The 16858-nt window shown below is 46.4% G+C and overlaps 1 protein-coding gene across 5 annotated transcripts in view; it reads right to left on the reverse strand.

Annotated features, from left to right (window-relative positions):
* Positions 1 to 292: 292 nt before the first annotated feature.
* ahr1b (aryl hydrocarbon receptor 1b) overlaps positions 293 to 16858 on the reverse strand; it is a 42152-nt gene continuing 25586 nt past the window's right edge. For all 5 annotated transcript variants that reach the window (XM_010891048.3, XM_010891047.3, XM_034289745.1 and 2 more), the window contains 7 exons: positions 15558 to 15691; positions 9170 to 9372; positions 8611 to 8720; positions 7677 to 7818; positions 6680 to 7234; positions 5171 to 6368; positions 293 to 2636 (listed from right to left, as the gene is read on the reverse strand). In XM_010891048.3, coding sequence (XP_010889350.2) covers positions 2469 to 2636; positions 5171 to 6368; positions 6680 to 7234; positions 7677 to 7818; positions 8611 to 8720; positions 9170 to 9372; positions 15558 to 15691 — 2510 coding nt within the window. In that variant the 3' untranslated portion in view covers positions 293 to 2468. The remainder of the gene's footprint in view (positions 2637 to 5170; positions 6369 to 6679; positions 7235 to 7676; positions 7819 to 8610; positions 8721 to 9169; positions 9373 to 15557; positions 15692 to 16858) is intronic.

Raw genomic sequence — 16858 nt, forward strand, 5'->3', positions numbered from 1 at the left:
CAGGACTGTAAGTCTGCCCAGAAAGTGTCCCCTCACTGTCTCTCTGCTGCTTGAATGGGTTTCTGTCTATTCTCTGTAATCCGTTCAGCATCTGTCTCATAAATGCCTGTTTGTCACACTGAAGTGTCTTCTACGGACCTGGCAAAATGCTCTAGGTCTGTGAGTCTTGAAGGTGAAGCTGATATGGTGGACCCTTCCACTAAAATGTACACAGAGCATTTCCTTTTGGGGTGGACACACAAAATGTCATGACCTATGCACAAATATTCTATTTCTTTTTTTTATTGTGATTGCACAAATCCTTTATTTCCAGGATCCAATAATACATTTGAACTGCATTGTTTTGTTACATCTACCATAACTTTCCGTGTGTTAGAATATCAAAATAAATTCAAAGTGATAAAAAAAGATTTTACAATAACAAAAGTTTATCACTAGTATGGCACCATATTCTTTTGAGTTTAAGTGACAAAACATCATCCACACAAGACTGAAATAAAACACAGAACTGTAGGGACAACAGTCATACAATATTTAGTCCAAAATTACTGTCTACAAGCCTACCTTTTGTGCTAGAGAAAAATAGCTTTTAAGGAGCAGTGCTTTTAAAGTAGTGCTTGCAACAAATGTAAAAAAAAAAAACAGAAATCACCTCTAACTATTTAGACAAGCATTATTTTAAAGCTGTATTTTTTCTTAATTGATTGTCAACTGGCTTTTTTGTTTTTACATATATTTGATCTCATGTTTGATTTAGATAAATCTATTTCATTGAAGAAACATCTGTTTACCAAAAAGCCTAAATAAACAAATAGAAAGATAGGCTGTAAGTCTGTAAATGCATTTGTTTGTGACATTGATGCCACAGTTTGCCTCCCAAATGGCCCACTATTCCCTATAATCTATAGTGCACATCTTTTGACCCAGGGTCCATAGGGAAAAAGGTGTCATTTAGAAGGCATACAAAACCTAACCGTACCGATATTAATAATAAAGTTACTTTCTCAGCACCTTTTTATAATGAAGTAACAGCATCTTTTTAAAACTCCTTTACAATGTACACAACACATTCAACAATGAAACTTTCCATTGACAACTACAGAATCTCTTTAGAAGATGTGTCCACTCATTTGGTTTTGGTATCAGTGCTGTTGAGTCTGACTAGGACTCAGTCAACGCATGGACAACTGTGTGTTTTCAGGGCCCACTGCAAATGTCCTCTGCTGTTCCAAGTGTCTCTGTCTCAGAAACGGGTCGCGAATGCAGATTGTTTCACCATGACACAGCCATTGGTTTGGACTCAATTCCATTTTCAATAAAAACAATATATAATATATTTCCACTCCTGAGGAAATACAAATTGAATTGACTCCAAAACTGCATCAGAGGCTACTACTGTAGTCTGGAACTTAGTAAGAGATTTCACACTGTAGCCAGTCAAGAAAAGAATAAAATGCTTCAGTTGATTCAAGTGCTGTTTAAATCTATGCACAACATCATTGTACTGTAAACTTTTTTAATTCTAAAATGGAACATGAAAATAAACACCATTATGGTCATTCCTTCCCCTGATCTCCTCTCCCTCTTCATAGATTCCAACTGAGCATAATATGGGATCTCTTTCACTTAGTTCATCTCACCAACCTATAAGAGGACAACCTATAAGAAAATGCTGTAAAACCAAAAATGATAGGCCAGAATGAATTGCTCTTAATTTCTTCAGGCAAATGAAACAACTAAACATAAAATATAAAACAGAATGTTTCCATTCCGCCTCACAATAAGTCTAGAGATTTCTTTTTCTCGTACAGAAAAAAAGATCTACAACAGATGAAATATAAAAGATTTGGCCAAATCTTTAAAAAGAATGTTTGCAAATGTATGTCAGGCCTTAAAATACTTTTTCAAATGTATAAAAAGACATACATTACTTGGCCAATTATTTATGCTTCTGATCTCTTAAAATGCATCTAGAAAATATATGAAAGGTTCATTTCGTTTGGGGATCTTTAATCAGACTCATGTCTCTTCATAGCATTTTTTAATCTCCATGCTAGGACATTCCACATTAATCCTTCTGCATATCCACATTCACTTTCCCTAATCTAGAGTGTAGTGAAGCACTGTAGCTATGACAGAGGTGAAATACTTTCTCTCTGCATAAACTCTCTCTTATAATCATTTGTTGTAAACTGTATTTTGCACACCCACTAAAGAAACCAATGAAATTCACAGTGGTGGCGGAACTGCAACTCTCACAACCAACCACGCCTTATCTTATTTTTCCTTTTCCTACAAGATGTGTTTCGTGTTTTACTGAGCAGACCCTGAGCCCTTTCACAGAGTACTGAGTCCGTTGTACATACATTAGACATAGCCTTGTTTTTCATTATTCTTCTCCTCTCTTTCTCCTTCTCCTGTTTTCCTCCTCTTGTCTCTGTTTATGCCAAACCCTCCTCCTCCTCCTCTCAGAGGTAGAAGCCAGTAGTCTGTGTGTCGGGGAGGGTGGCCAGGGACTGGAGGGCGTCTGGTGGGTTGAGGAGGCCGTCGCTGGCTGTCTGGCTGTCCCCATTGGTCAGTAGACGGCTCCCTGTGTAGGCCACATTGGTGTTGTTGAAGATGCAGCCGGTTTCCATCTGACAACAAAAGACCATTAGAGGTGTGTTCTTTCGATGGTACTACCTATAATCACTCCACTGGGGCTCTGTTCCGTGAAACGAGGAGGTCAGTGAGTGTTGTCACATAGAGGTCAGGGAAGACAGAGGAGTGGAAAGGAGAGTTCAGGGCAAACCCACAGGATGCTACACCAGGGTGTGTTTCCTGTATCTATAAAACACACCCACAGAAAGGTCTTATCAGACAGGATAGAGTAGCTAACCGGATAATAGTAGTCGCTAGTACAGTAGCTAGCTGGTTTGCAGTAGTCGTTAATACATTTGGGAACTGATTTGTAGTAATTATTAACACAGTAGCTAACTGGCTGGTGGTAGTTGCTAAGACAATATGTAATTGGTTTGTAGTAGTCGCTTTCCAGTACCTAACTGGCTTGTAGTAGTTGCAAAGAAAATAGCAAATTGGTATGCAGCAGTCGCTAATAAAGTAGCTAATTGGTTTCTAGTAGTCCCTAATAGAGCAGCTAACTGGTTTGTAGCAGGCGCTAACAACAGAAGCTAACTAGCATGGCTCACAGATTACGCGGCTAATCTACCAAGACAACAGACAGACTGACTCTGGCACAAACACCGAGCTCTGGTCTGTTTACACTCCAAAAGGTGTGACTCCGGTGAGGGAATCCCCTCTGTGTCTGTAGTGACAGATCCTACCATCGGCCTAATTGTAATCCCGCTCAGTGCACTGGTCCTAACTGGATTAACTACGCATCATCTAGGCACAAATCCTAATGGGGATACTGTATACATACTATAGGCCGCCACAGGGGCAGGCAACTGAGCACCTGGAATGCAGCAGGTCGTACACAGACAGACCTTAGCTAGGCTAAACTCCACTAATCTTTTATTGTCTCCCGCTGCTAAATCCCCAAACACCCGGTCGCCCGAGAGAGACCTCACCCCCTGTGACGAGCGTGGATTTGGGACACGCTCGCGTACACAAACACACAAGCCCACCACACATTCTACTGTGCCTGTGTGCATTAGGTAATGGCTATGTTCAAATTGTAGGTCAGGGCAGCTCACGCTTGACTGGCCCGCTCGGGTCCGTGTCCCTCCGAGCCCGTGGTTGCTGACCCTGAAGGACAACACAGTCAAAGCCGAGTGGGACATGAATGACCGCCAGTCTGGGTAGCCAGCGCTGCTTGGGAGCTACGGCCCTGGTCTGTGGAACTCAATGTTATTCTGTTCATTAGCGGTCCATTCCCTTCCTCAGTATGAGCTCTACCCCCTCCATCCCTCCCTCCCTCCCTATTTCTGCCTTCCTCCCTTCTTTCTCCCCACAAAGAGGCCAACCAACTCTGTCGTTCGCCAACAACAACAATGAAGAGAGAAAGCTGTTGTCGAGCATGGAGACAGTGTATGGTACTAATGAGTGCAGATCTATAGACCAGTTTTTGCCCCAAGGCCTGATGATGACTGTGCCGCCTTGTCAGAGCTACTGTACTCTACTGTATTCTCTAGTGTTACCCTGTAAACCCATACCTTCCACAAAAGATGCATGTGTGTGAAAAATCTAAAAGACAGGTGAAACATTGTAAAGGAAAACATGGAGAGATATCACGTCTGCAAACCAATGTATATGCGCTCCATATACGTTACAGCTAACAACGAATGTCAAGAATTAAGCGAGTTTTTAAAACGAGTTACGGCGTATCACACGTATCTGCAAACGTAGCCCAACTGTGGGTATTTTTCAGTAACGGCACTGTACTGCATGAAGCACCATGAGGTAGCAGTCATGGACGTGGACTAGCCTGCTCGACTCAAAGCCATTGTGACTGGAAGCCATGTTTACACTGGGAGCTCTGAAGAAACCGCTGGGCTGACCCATAAGCCGGAGCTGCTCTATTCACACTTACACTGCAGTACGATCACATGACGCATATTTAAAACACTACTCTTGAGAATAGAAGACTTACTAAGGGGTCTGAAAACGGCAGCAGTCTCTGAACATCTAATGGCCGATTTAGGTAGGGCCAGGTGTAATGGTTGGTTATGATTTTTTTTTATGGCAGAACACCCAAACCACCTGGACCTGAGATACAATGAATGTCATGGAATTCATGCTACAGTCGACGGTTGCCTTCACAGTGTAATTTAAACGGTTGACTTGATTGTGGTGCAATACTTGAGGATCAGATGTAGGCGTGGCTGTGGACCCTGTCTACACGCGAGACCTACTTCCCATTCACAGACTCTCTAAAGCGGCGGTGACCCTGCTCTCCACTCGTCTGTTTACACTGCATGTCTGTTCACATCACGATCCGGCTTACATTGAACTTAGCAGCAACTCCAGCAAGCCCGTGTCTGGGTTTTCCATGCTGCAGCGAGGACTTCACAGAGAACGGTCGATTGCACCGCGTCACGGAATGACAAAGTGCGTCTCATTAGGACGAAGACGACCCAAACAGCTCAGCGCAAAGCAACACAGAGTCACAAAGCCTCATATTGGATTTACCAAAAAAAAATCCCCATTTTGTAAATATTGGCACTTTTACCTTGCCGCGAGCGGCATCTTGGTTGGCGGGGCTGTTGAATATGCCGTAGGCGTCCGGAGAAGGCGTGGCATGCTGTGGGTGTGTCAGGCCCAGGATGTGATCCAAAGGAGAGTACGGTGTGCTAGGGAAGTAAGCGGACGAGACCTGCTGCTGTTTGTGTAGTTCCGGGTGGTACGAGTTGGCGGTCAACCCACCCCGTCCCTGGTAGAGACCTACGCTCCCCATCTTAACCCCATTCATGTCCACGCCCGCGCTGGTCGCATCACCCATTGCGTAATCTACGCAGGTGACCGCATCCGTCGTGGTTGCTGAGCTGGCGTCCATGTGCCCGTTTGAGCAGGCTCCGTTAACCCCTCTGGATATAAGTCCCACCTGGTGGCTGAAGCTGTAACCCTGGCAACCGGGGTTGAAGTGAACCCCGTTGAGGACTGCGCCGTCCGCCTGCTGTTTGACGTGGCACTGGACCCGCGGGAGCTGCCTCTGGTGCCGGCTCGGGCCAGGGATGTTGTCGCGGCGCTGGGGTTGCCACGGGGATGTCTCCCCGTCGACCAGGGCCTGAGGCTGGCGGTTGAGCTCGTCCGGCTGCCGCTGGGCTACCCGGTGTCCGTTGTGAGCCGCGCTCAGGGATTCGGTCCGCAGCACAGCGTCGGGCTGGCTTGGCTTGGGAGCGTCAGCTGTCGTCGGGGGCCAAGGGTATTTCGTGAGAACCGGCTTCACTGAGCCGAGGTGCTGCTGCATCTGCTGGGAGAGTTGCACTATGGGGGCTTGCTTCGGTGGTCGGTGAGAGGACAGCCGATTGGGCGACGTGGCCCGGGGGGCCGGCGAAGCGGTCGTCGGGTGGTCGGGGGTTGGGCTGGAGGTAGGCGCCGCGAACGCAGCCTGGCGGTGGGGAGAGGGGTCTGGGATTAGGCCGGTGCCAGGGAGAGGGTCAGGGCACTGGGTCGGGGTTGAGGCGGGGACGGATGTCAAGGCTGGGGCTCGTGGGGTGGACGCGTGGCCGTCACCAACCTGGCCCTCCTCGGTCCGGTTCTCCAGCGAGTCGTGAATGTAGGAGAGGATCTCGTTGTTGGTGAGGAGGTCGTTGAGTGAGGGGATGTAGTCCGGGTCCATCTCCACCCCGATCATTCTCTCGTCCAGTAACAGAAGCTCTAGGTCCTCCGCGTTCAGACCCAGGTTCTCCAGAGCAGAGAACAGCTCGCTGTTATGAAACATTTCAAATGTTTAGTGTTGCTTTGGATGGACGATAACAGATAAATACAAAAAAATCATACATATTATTTGAGGGGTATCAAAGGCTTCCTTACAAAGGCTCTTTACACAAAATTCAATTGTGAAAAATGATAGGTCCGGTTTCGCAGATACAGATTACGCCGAGTCTAGGACTAAAACAACAAGCTCAATGAGAGTTTTTTATTGAACTTGATTCTTTAGTCCTAGAATAGGCTTAATCCGTGTCTGCGAAACCGGCCCTTAGAATATAATATACATTTAATACAAATATACAATCACCTGTTAGAGCAGGTCTCATCCCCCTCCAAAGATAAGCAATCAAGTGTGGTAAGGAGCGGGTCAAAGCTGGACAGAGGGTGGCCCATGGGGCCTGCTGTGTTGGCGATGACTCCATTGGGCATGGCGCTCCAGCTCCCTCCTCCATCTCCGCCTAGCGGGCCACCGCTAAACCCTCCGTGAATATCACCTCCCCCATCCCCGCCTAGCGGGCCACCGCTATACCCCCCGGCGCCGTCCCCCGCCCCATCGCCACGGTCGCTGAAAAGACTGCTGTGGAACGACATCTTGGGCTCCACGGCCGGCTGGCACACATACACGGATTCATCCTGCCTCATCAGCGCCCCCAGCAGGGAACTGGGGTCCAGACCGCCACTCTCCTTGGTGGAGTTCTTGTCCAGCTTGCCCTTCTTGGACCGGGTCTTGCCTTTGGGCTGGAGCGTGTCGGTGAGGCCGTGGATGGGGTAGCTGGTCTGGTAGAGCAGGGCCTCCCCCGTGGCGTAGGTGAAGGGCAGGTGCATGGAACGCTTCCGCAGGTGCTCTCCTCCCTCTTCCTCCCTGAGATCGACAGGTTTGGGGAACCAATCAGGAAGCAATCTTAAAATCTAATTACAGTTCATTGGCTGCATGCAGTTTAATAGATGTAAAATGGGGGTGGTGGAATTCTGGTGTTACATGCCCTTGACAGTGGATTATATCTTCAAACAAGTACACTACTGATTAGGATAACAGAATGTAAAGTACTTCCCTCCCCCTTACTGGGAACAAGAGGGGAAAGAAACTATATGCTTTGGAGAAACACTTAAAAAGGTATATATTCAAACTACCTGCTCAGTGAAAATAGCCCTTTTAAAAGTATATATTCTGTTAACTTGTATACTTGTTAATTATTCTTGTATTTAAAAAGGAATGCACCTTCATCAAAACATTGTGGAGGGTAAACTAATTAACTTATTTTACTGTTAAGCAACTGAAGTTCAGAGGCTGAAGCTGCACTTACACCAGGGGCCTCTGGGTGGCGATAATGTAGTCAGGCTTGCCGTTCTTGTACACCAGCCTGGCGTTGGCTTGGACCCACTTCCAGCGGTTCTCCTTAGTGAGCAGTCTGAACACCGTCAGGCCGCTCTCTCCCGTCTTGATCACTGGAATCACATTGACCAGAGTCCGGGGGAATCATCAAAGACGAAGGATTTTAATTTATTTCAGAGCTTGGGAAGTGAAATAGATTTCTTTAAATCCCAGTGCAGTCAATATTTTGTGTGTTAAAATGTGGAAGTTGAGATTTTCAAACCACTTTGCTAATCATGAGTAGTATTTTATTTTTCCCCATTCAGTAAAAACAGTGACCATCACATTTAATTCTCCCTTCATCTCAACAGAAATCTATTGCGGTTAAGCAATTTAGTTTTAGCCATTCTTTATTTCAAATGCAAAAATGGGTGCATTGACTCTGTGGCCGATTTGGTACTAATGAGAGCGACTGGAAATTGAGAGATACGGGATAGACATTTGTAGCCCAGAGATAAGGGGGATAAATATTGAAAGCTCAGAGATATGGGGGAATCAATATTTACAAACTAGCACTAAAGAGCAAGATGATGCTGAGACGGAGTGAGATAGATGTTGTTGATGCTTAATGTTCTTCTGGAACGAGGTCACCAGGTTTACATGCTAAGTAGGACACAGCTCCTGCCGAAACGACTGCTCCCCACCCCACTGTAACCCCCCCCCCCCATTCTTCGACAGCCACAGCTTGGGCATAGGGAGTCATGTAGCTGTGTCTGCCTGCCACCAATATAATACATTTAACCAGCACATAGTGCAGTGACTTAACGCACAGAAAGGTAATATATAGAATACAGGCACACAGCATGCATGCGCAGACAAAGAGCATGCAGGGATAATTAATTATGTCTCAATGTTAACAGCCTTACTGCGAACGTGGTTCTCGGCACAGTAGAGCATATCGGCTGCGTGGATGAACTGGTAGCCGGAACCTCGGACACGTAGCTCGGCCTCTGTGTAGCCCAGAACGATCTTTCCCCTGTGACGCGACAACAACGCCATTGGTCAGTTGAGTCAGAACATGTGACGTACTCCCGAGACCATTACACAAGAGGACCTTAACGGAAATAGGTCTGACTTATCGCGACTTAATTACAAAAATATATATTCAGGCATTTTAAGCTTTATTGCACAGCCAGCGGTGAAAGAGAGAGTTACATCTGCTGAGGCGGCTTAGACCACTGGACTATACTTTGTAGGCCACAATGCGTAACTACGTCAAACCGATGCCAATATAATTAGAAAGGAATCACTACAGTGGAAAAAAATACAAATGAAAAATCCCTAGCAACAGCCGAGCAGGAAAAACTAGCTAACGTACAGTCAGATTACATTGTGGTCCGTTGACTGAAAGGCTTGAAGCAATTTCACCCGGCTTCACTGACATGTTGACACAGGGTCAAGTTAGATTGAGGAGTGCAGGCATACTTGGCGTCGCAGGCCATGGGGGTGAAGTCCAGCTTGTGTTTGGTCCTAAAGATCATGTTCTTGGTCCTGATCTCCAGGATGGAGGGGGGCTGGAGGGGCGTGGCGATGGCAAATAGAGCCAGCTGAGGAGGCACGTTGCAGCCATCATCCAGCCTGCGGTTCTGACCGTGCAGGAATTTCAGCCGGCCCTGGAGGGTCAACGCCTGGAGGGGGGGGAGAGAAACAAGTACGGCTGGTTGGTATGACAGGTACCAGAAGTACATTCACAGGATTCTTCATGTTCCGAAGCCAATATCCTGTATATACTGTATATATGCAACTAATCTTAGAAGCACTACTTAAGCTGGTATTTGTTTGGTACAATGGCACCAATTGGAATTGTCCGAAAAGCTCCCAAAAGTCAGAATCCAGCACATCTGACTATGCAGGTATGCTCATTAGAATGCAAGTATATGAAAGAAAATCTCTACTTATTGATCCCAGGTTTTGAGAAGAGGAGTCAAGCGATGCTAGGACATGGATATACTGTGTCACATAGAGGCCTCCCCTCCAACTTCAGACTTTAAAGACAAGCAGAGGCATGGACCAAGACCCAACATACATGTGTGTGTCCACATCTATGTTATAACGGATTTCTCGCTTGATCGCCTTAAGATGTTCGAACCAGCGACCTTTCAATTACCGGCCCCACTGCTCTAACCACTAGGCTATCTGCCTCCAATTCTGGAAGGACTGAATCAACAGAACACACAGATTGTACTGTATAAGCACACTCAGAGCATATTGTACTGTTATGATGTAGATTCAATTTGATTCTATCACACACGTCCTTGTAGTGAATCTGGCTCTTAGTGGTGGCTGTGTCCGAACGCCAAGTTGACGTTGGCGCTTGCCCCAAGCCTGGGTGACCACACGCTGGACGGGGGCCTCCGGACAGACACATGGGTCTTCCAGTGAGGCCTGGGACCCAGCTGGGTCAGTTTGTAAGCAGCCTGTCTCTGGGACTGTGGGATGTGCTGATCGTGAAAACCACACCTCGGAATAATAATACAGATTTTCAAATGCGCATTTCTCAATCATACTTACTAGCGTTGAAGTTGAAAGTGGATTAAACTGCGTGCTTCTATTGGTTCATTAAACAAAGATATTGCATGTGCATTCTTTCTACTCAACTGTTTAGTATCTTCCTGTCACACACAAAAATTTTAACAACAATCCTTTCTGGGGAGAGAGAGAGAGAGACCAGTCTTCCAGGGTGAACCTCTCTGAGTCCGCCTCTCTCTCTCTGTGTCCCTGATTGAGTTGAATGAAGGCAGGACTCCCTGTCATCAACAGAACCCTGCAGGCCAGAACCTTAAATGCCTGGCCAGAATCTGTAGGCCATAAAACTGACGGCCAGCCAAGAACCCTTCATCCCCATTCATTACACTGCAAGCCAGTTCAAATCCCTGCTTAATCCCAGCCAGAACCCTACATTCCAGAACCATGCAGACCAGGCCAGAACCCTGATTAATCCCAGGAAGAACACTACAGGCTAGGCCAGAACCCTGAAGGCCAGAACCTTGAAGGCCAGACCAGGATGTGCGCTTGGTTGAGGAAGGTGGTCTGATTTACATTCACAGGTCATGTCACTTATACTGTAACTCATTTTCTTTTATGTCAGGCCACCTCAGAAGGAATTGGAAAAGAGAATTGTGGTTGGTCTATCACATCCCTAGGGTGTGTCCCATGGTAGCATAGCATTTCCTGACAGTGATTATGCTCAGTAAATATAACTGACTTTGAGTAATTACAGAGGTGAGGTGTACTTTTTAAAGTTCACACCTGTCCTGTGGATTTCTGCCCACAATGCTGACTAGTAAGAAACATTTTGTTAACGTAAAGAAGCACTGGCCTTGAATAGTCCTCTGCTACTTAAGTACCAATGATCACAGAACTGTGAAAGCAAAAGATGGCACCAGCCAACAGAATCATCGATGGACCTGCAACTGTCAAACCCAGCTAAAACATTGTTTAAGCTGGAATGTGTCAGCTTGAGTCTCCTACTTTAGTATTAACAGGATAGGCACCTGTCTTGGAAGTCAGACTCTGTTGTACAGATGAATAACAGGTGAAGCAGCGCGTCCTCATGGGAAGAAATTTGTACTGTCAAACAATGAATCGCAAATTCTGAAATGTCTCAAAGTGAGCACTAATTTAATATAAGTAAAGTAATTGACTCCTTGATTTTGCAAAAGCACAACATTTTTCTCCAACTTCTTATGTTTTCAGTGTATTTTCAATACATTCAGAAAAAGAAATAAATCATGATTAAAGTATAAGAAATGACAATGTACTATCTGATTAAATCTGGTAGTCCTAGCAAAGAATGAACATCCAAAGCCAAACAGTAGCCTCTTAAGATTGCATGGTCTGCAAGATTTGGATGGGATTCTAACAAACAAGGAAAATGTGTTTGAGACAGCCGGAATCACTAAAATGAACAATGAGATGTTGAATAATGTCCAATATAAAAAGAACAGAGCCAAATTAAAATAACATGAAAGCAGCGTCTCCTGTTCTTTATAATATAGTTGAATGCTAGAGGGCAATTCTAATTAGACATCCCAGCGCTTTAACGAGGAACGGCAAAAAGGTTCAATTAACTTGTTCATTATCCTTCTACTACAGTCAGATTAAATCCAACATATGGTTGGTGTATATTAACCACAGACTAGGAGCCTGATGCCTGGAATTAACACTGTCAGCTAAATGACACACTATTCCCTATGCGGTGCCCTACCAGATGCACTGCCTAGGGAAGCACTCTACAGGTAATAGGGAACCATTTGGGATGCATCCTTGTCCAGGGCTGAGGGGACACTGAGGGCAGAAGGGAGCTAGTGAAGATTAGAGGGCATGGCAGGGATGAAAGCCCAGATGACTGTAATGCAGCTGCCTCCTCCTCTGTCGTCTCAGACCTCAGAGTGATTACATCAACTACTCAGAGGATGGCTAGAGACGCTAGGACGCAGCTCAAGACAGCGCTAAGTAGCGGATCTTATTTCTGTCTCTTCTTGGTAAGTTGAAGATGCGCCACGTCCTCCCTATTCCCCCTTTTCTTCGCCCTCGTCCTCGTCCTCCTTCTCCTCCTCCTGTTTGTCCATTTCCTCCCTATGGGCCAAACTAGACCAGAGACACCATGTGACTGACTGTAACATCTCCGAAACGACTCCAAAACGACTCCACAGTTTTAGAACTCACGGTAATCAATTGAGACATGCAATACCGCAAGCAAAAGTACAGCATCATACAAAGCCAGGCTAATTTTAAGAAGAGTAACTTATTGCTTCCAGTCTATTTTTCTCATCAGGAAAGCATTGCTGAGATGAGACAGACGCACCAAAATAACTTTGTAATCCATTATCAATTAATTGACATTTTCAATAATCCTAAAAAGTAGAATACAAAATTCTAAAATTCACCCTGGACAAAAAGGTTGTTATTTTATTTGAAGCGTCTAATAAATCAGGAAAATGAATGCAGTTATTGCCAAAATATGGCTTCCCATTGCTATAGACACAGTGGGAGACCAAATATTTCCTTGCTCATCTGAATATTGTCATATCATGTCAACATTCACATGTTGCTAATTGACTAATTAACTTATTATTTGTTTCATCTCAGCTTCTGGCAAATCAAACCAGTTTAGTAACGGCTGCAATGAATGAACGTTTTAAATGTCTTTGCATAACCATAACTCCCTTGGCATTTACGGGTAGTCAGATCGATCATACCGTGGAAAACATTTTCCTACCCCGCCTGTCTTCAGTACACGGATCCATGTGTACAGAACCGGCTGTTTGGAGCTCAGCGCTCTCTCTGCCCAGCAGTTTATTACTATAAATAGGCTATATGCACAGTGTCTTGTGATAAATAATCAACATCACAAACAGCTTCAGGATATGTGTTTTAAATAGATTAACCTCATAATGATTACTATATGGTTTCAGACTGTATACACAGCCAACACAGATGAGCACAGCATTTCAGCACAACCGCTGATGTAATAAGGGCTTAATAAAAACCCTTTGATCGACTGATCATGTAGCAGGGGCTGCCAAGCCTTACTGCTGTAGTGTGTAGTTGTTGAAACAAAGAGAACTGTACACAAATAAAACCATAGAAACTGTCTCCTATTGCTTCACTGATGTTTGCACCGGTTCAAAAACCATGCGGACGTCTCTGGTCTAGCTTGGGTTCAACTCTGTTCGCCCTTCCGCTGCTACAGGCCTGTGTTGTGTTGTGCGAGGCCTGTGTTGTGTTGTGCGAGGCCTGTGTGACGCCATGGGTTTCACGGCCATCTCTCACCATCTCAACAAGCACCTGATCATTCACTCTGCTGAGCTTAGGGCGAGTGGCCGTGCTGTCAGGAATCCTTCAAATAGCAAGGAGGATTACAAAAATAAAGCTATGGAATTGAATCAGAGGCATGAATTGGGCTTAATGCTCACGCAAATGACCTCTACGGACTTGGGGGGTGCCCCTAGTTTAACCGACCTCCTTCCACCTCCTCACTGAGTAGTCATGCCCTGTGATCATGAGAAGAAGAGATCGGGAGAGGCGGAGGAGAGCAGGAGTGAGGGTGTGAAAGAGAGGTTAGGAGAGGCAGAGGAGAGCAGGGGGTGAGAAGGAGGGGTTAGGAGAGGAGGAGGAGAGCAGGGGGTGAACGTGAGAAGGAGAGGCAGAGGAGAGCAGGGGGAGAAGGTTAGAAGGAGAGGCAGAGGAGAGCAGGGGGTGAAGGTGAGAAGGAGAGGCAGAGGAGAGCAGGGGGTGAAGGTGAGAAGGAGAGGCAGAGGAGAGCAGGGGGTGAAGGTGAGAAGGAGAGGCAGAGGAGAGCAGGGGGTGAAGCTGAGAAGGAGAGGCAGAGGAGAGCAGGGGGTGAGAAGGAGAGGATAGGAGAGGCAGAGGAGAGCAGGGGGTGAAGGTGAGAAGGAGAGGCGAAGGAGAGCAGGGGGTGAGGGTGTCATACCACAGTCTCCTCCTTCAGCTCACCCAGCAGGCGGACCACCACCGCCCTGCATGACGGCTTCCAGTTAGCACCCACCGACATAATCCACATCTCTGGGAGGACGCTGATCTAACTGCACCGGCACAACACGGCTCCTCTCACAGACCCCCACTGACAGCAGTTCGTCCCTGTGTTCCAACCAGTCCGCGAGCTCCGGCTCTGTCCTCATGTGTCGCACAACACCTCAGTCTGAGGAGGGTAACCAGCCGGCCCGGATTCTGACTAAGCAAATTCTCCTCCGGGTTCCCTCGCCTGTAGGGCAGATTAAAGCCCCCATTTTTCCCCACGACTCTGCGGCTCTTTTAAGACGGATTAGTGGCTGTGGACAGTGGCTTCTGATCCCACCGTGGTCTGAAGTGGCACGACACCACTCTGACCAGGCTAATAGGATCTCCACGGCACCCCAGCTAGCTGGAAGAAAATAGCCTCTTTGGCCCCCAGGGTGTTGGGCTGCTGGAGAGACAGGGAAGGGGGATGGAAGGATAACGGAACTCAGGTTTGAACGGTAGCCATGCTTTTTCTAGCTAAGAGGAAAATGGCTTCAGCTGGCCCCTGAGTACTGGGGGGGGGGGGGGGGGGGGGGGGGCTGGGGGGGGGTTGCACGATGGAAAAGGTGGAGGTGAGGGTCTTAAAGGGGAGGGAGGAGTCTAAAAGGGGGGGGTGGGGACTGAAGGGGAGGGAAGTGGGGACCATAAGGCGAGGGGGGAGCTGAAGGGAGGGGGAGGGGTCCGAGCTCTGAAGGGGGATTTTGAAGGGAGAGGAAGGGCAGGAGTCAGAAGTGGTCAGTAGCACTGTGGGACAGAGCTGAGGCTGCAGAGGGAGGTGGGCTCTGAAGGGGGAGGTCCCGGCAGGTCAACACCCCTAAAGGGATTCGCTGGGATGACAACGGGGGGATAGCGTTGCCGTGGCAGCCCTGTAAAGCACCTGCCACCTGGGCTGCGGGGCTCACGTCGGGACTCCCCCGGGTCATGGGCCGGACCGGGCCAGGCAACGTATTCCCAGGCCTTTGTTCTGGTACGGCTGAGCACAGTCATGGGACCCGTGGCAGGAACACTCTCTACTAATAACACTGATGTCAGGAGGTGTGATCTGACACACACACACACACACACACTCTTACCAGCAGATGTATGCATGCAAGCGAGAGGGTGCAGAACACACATGAAAAGTACAGAGGCTCGCATAGCATACACTCATAGGCACATACATGCATTTCACGTGTAGCGAACGACACCACGGACAAGACCGGGTGGACTCGCTGCGATCCTCTGGACATCGGTCCAGCCAGCGGTCACGTGTATTGGGTTGACATTGTAGGAATTTGATATGTGTACAAACCAGGAAGCCTGACGAGTTGTCCAGCAGACAGCGGAAGCGACAGACGAAGCTCCTCTCCAGGAAGGAGGAGTTCTCAGGAGGCAGATGGTCTGGGTTGTAGGTCACCAGAGAGGAGCTGGGCACTGGCTCTCCATCTGAGGAACAGATCACTGTATTCAATGGCTGCATTAAATGCCAAACGAGGGTTCATTTTTGTCTTGCAGGGGTGTAAAACTTTTCCGTTCAACTCCATAATACACCCTTCTACAATTTAAGGGCTGTGATCAAGACCACAATTTACAATGATTCCTAAACAAATAAAATATTTTTTATTTGGTATCGTAATAGGAAGGCTGAGTATTTGAATCAAAAGTGCAAACTGTAATAAAGGCCAGATTATAGATGTATATTTCATAGATTTGCAGCCTCTGTAGATTTGGCCCCTTGGGGGCGGAGCAGTCACTCTAACATAAATAACAATAATGTAGACATATATGGTTTGTAGTCAATGTCTTTATATGAATTTGGGAGTTTCTTCTTTCAAATGGAATTTAAACTGATTTGATAGCTCATAATGTTCCAAAGGTTAGAGCTTAACGTGTGATTGCACTGGCACCCATACTTCTTATATCATAATGTTCCAAAGGTTAGAGCTTAACAAATCTGATGGCACCAGCATCCTTACTTCCTATATGATAACGTTCCAAAAGTTAGAGCTTAATGTCTGACGGCACTGGCACCCATACTTCCTATATCATAATGTTCCAAAGGTTAGAGCTTAACGTCTGATGGCACCGGCACCGATACTTCCTATATCATAATGTTCCAAAGGTTAGGGCTTAACGTCTGATGGCACCTGTATCCATACTTTCTTATGTCATATATTTCGCAGCAATGACCTAAAAGCATCTTAGCCTGGCGTTTAGTACCCTTTTTATGACCCAATGCTTTTGACCACTAGGAATAACAGAGCAATAACAAAGACAGGTTTAAATGGATTAAATGAATTAAAATAATGTATCTGTTCAAATCATCAAATATAAATATTATGTAATATATGTACTTTTTCATTTAAGGTTATGATGAAGAATGTAAACAATTGACTTGTGTTACAAAAGAAGCAGCATTTTGTGCCATGTTTTGTAATGAATCATGATGAAAGGAAACCCTCCAAATCTCAAGTTACTACTGGCGGCTAGAGGTCTGTGCTAACAAAACCTGCTAAAGTGGATTCAACTTGCCAAATGATCAGATTCATAAACTGTGGTAAACATTAACATACTCGAGAAGAAGTCATCCAGTTCTACACTAAACAGAACGCG

This window comes from Esox lucius, chromosome 22 (assembly GCF_011004845.1).
Source record: "Esox lucius isolate fEsoLuc1 chromosome 22, fEsoLuc1.pri, whole genome shotgun sequence".
NCBI lineage: Eukaryota > Metazoa > Chordata > Actinopteri > Esociformes > Esocidae > Esox > Esox lucius.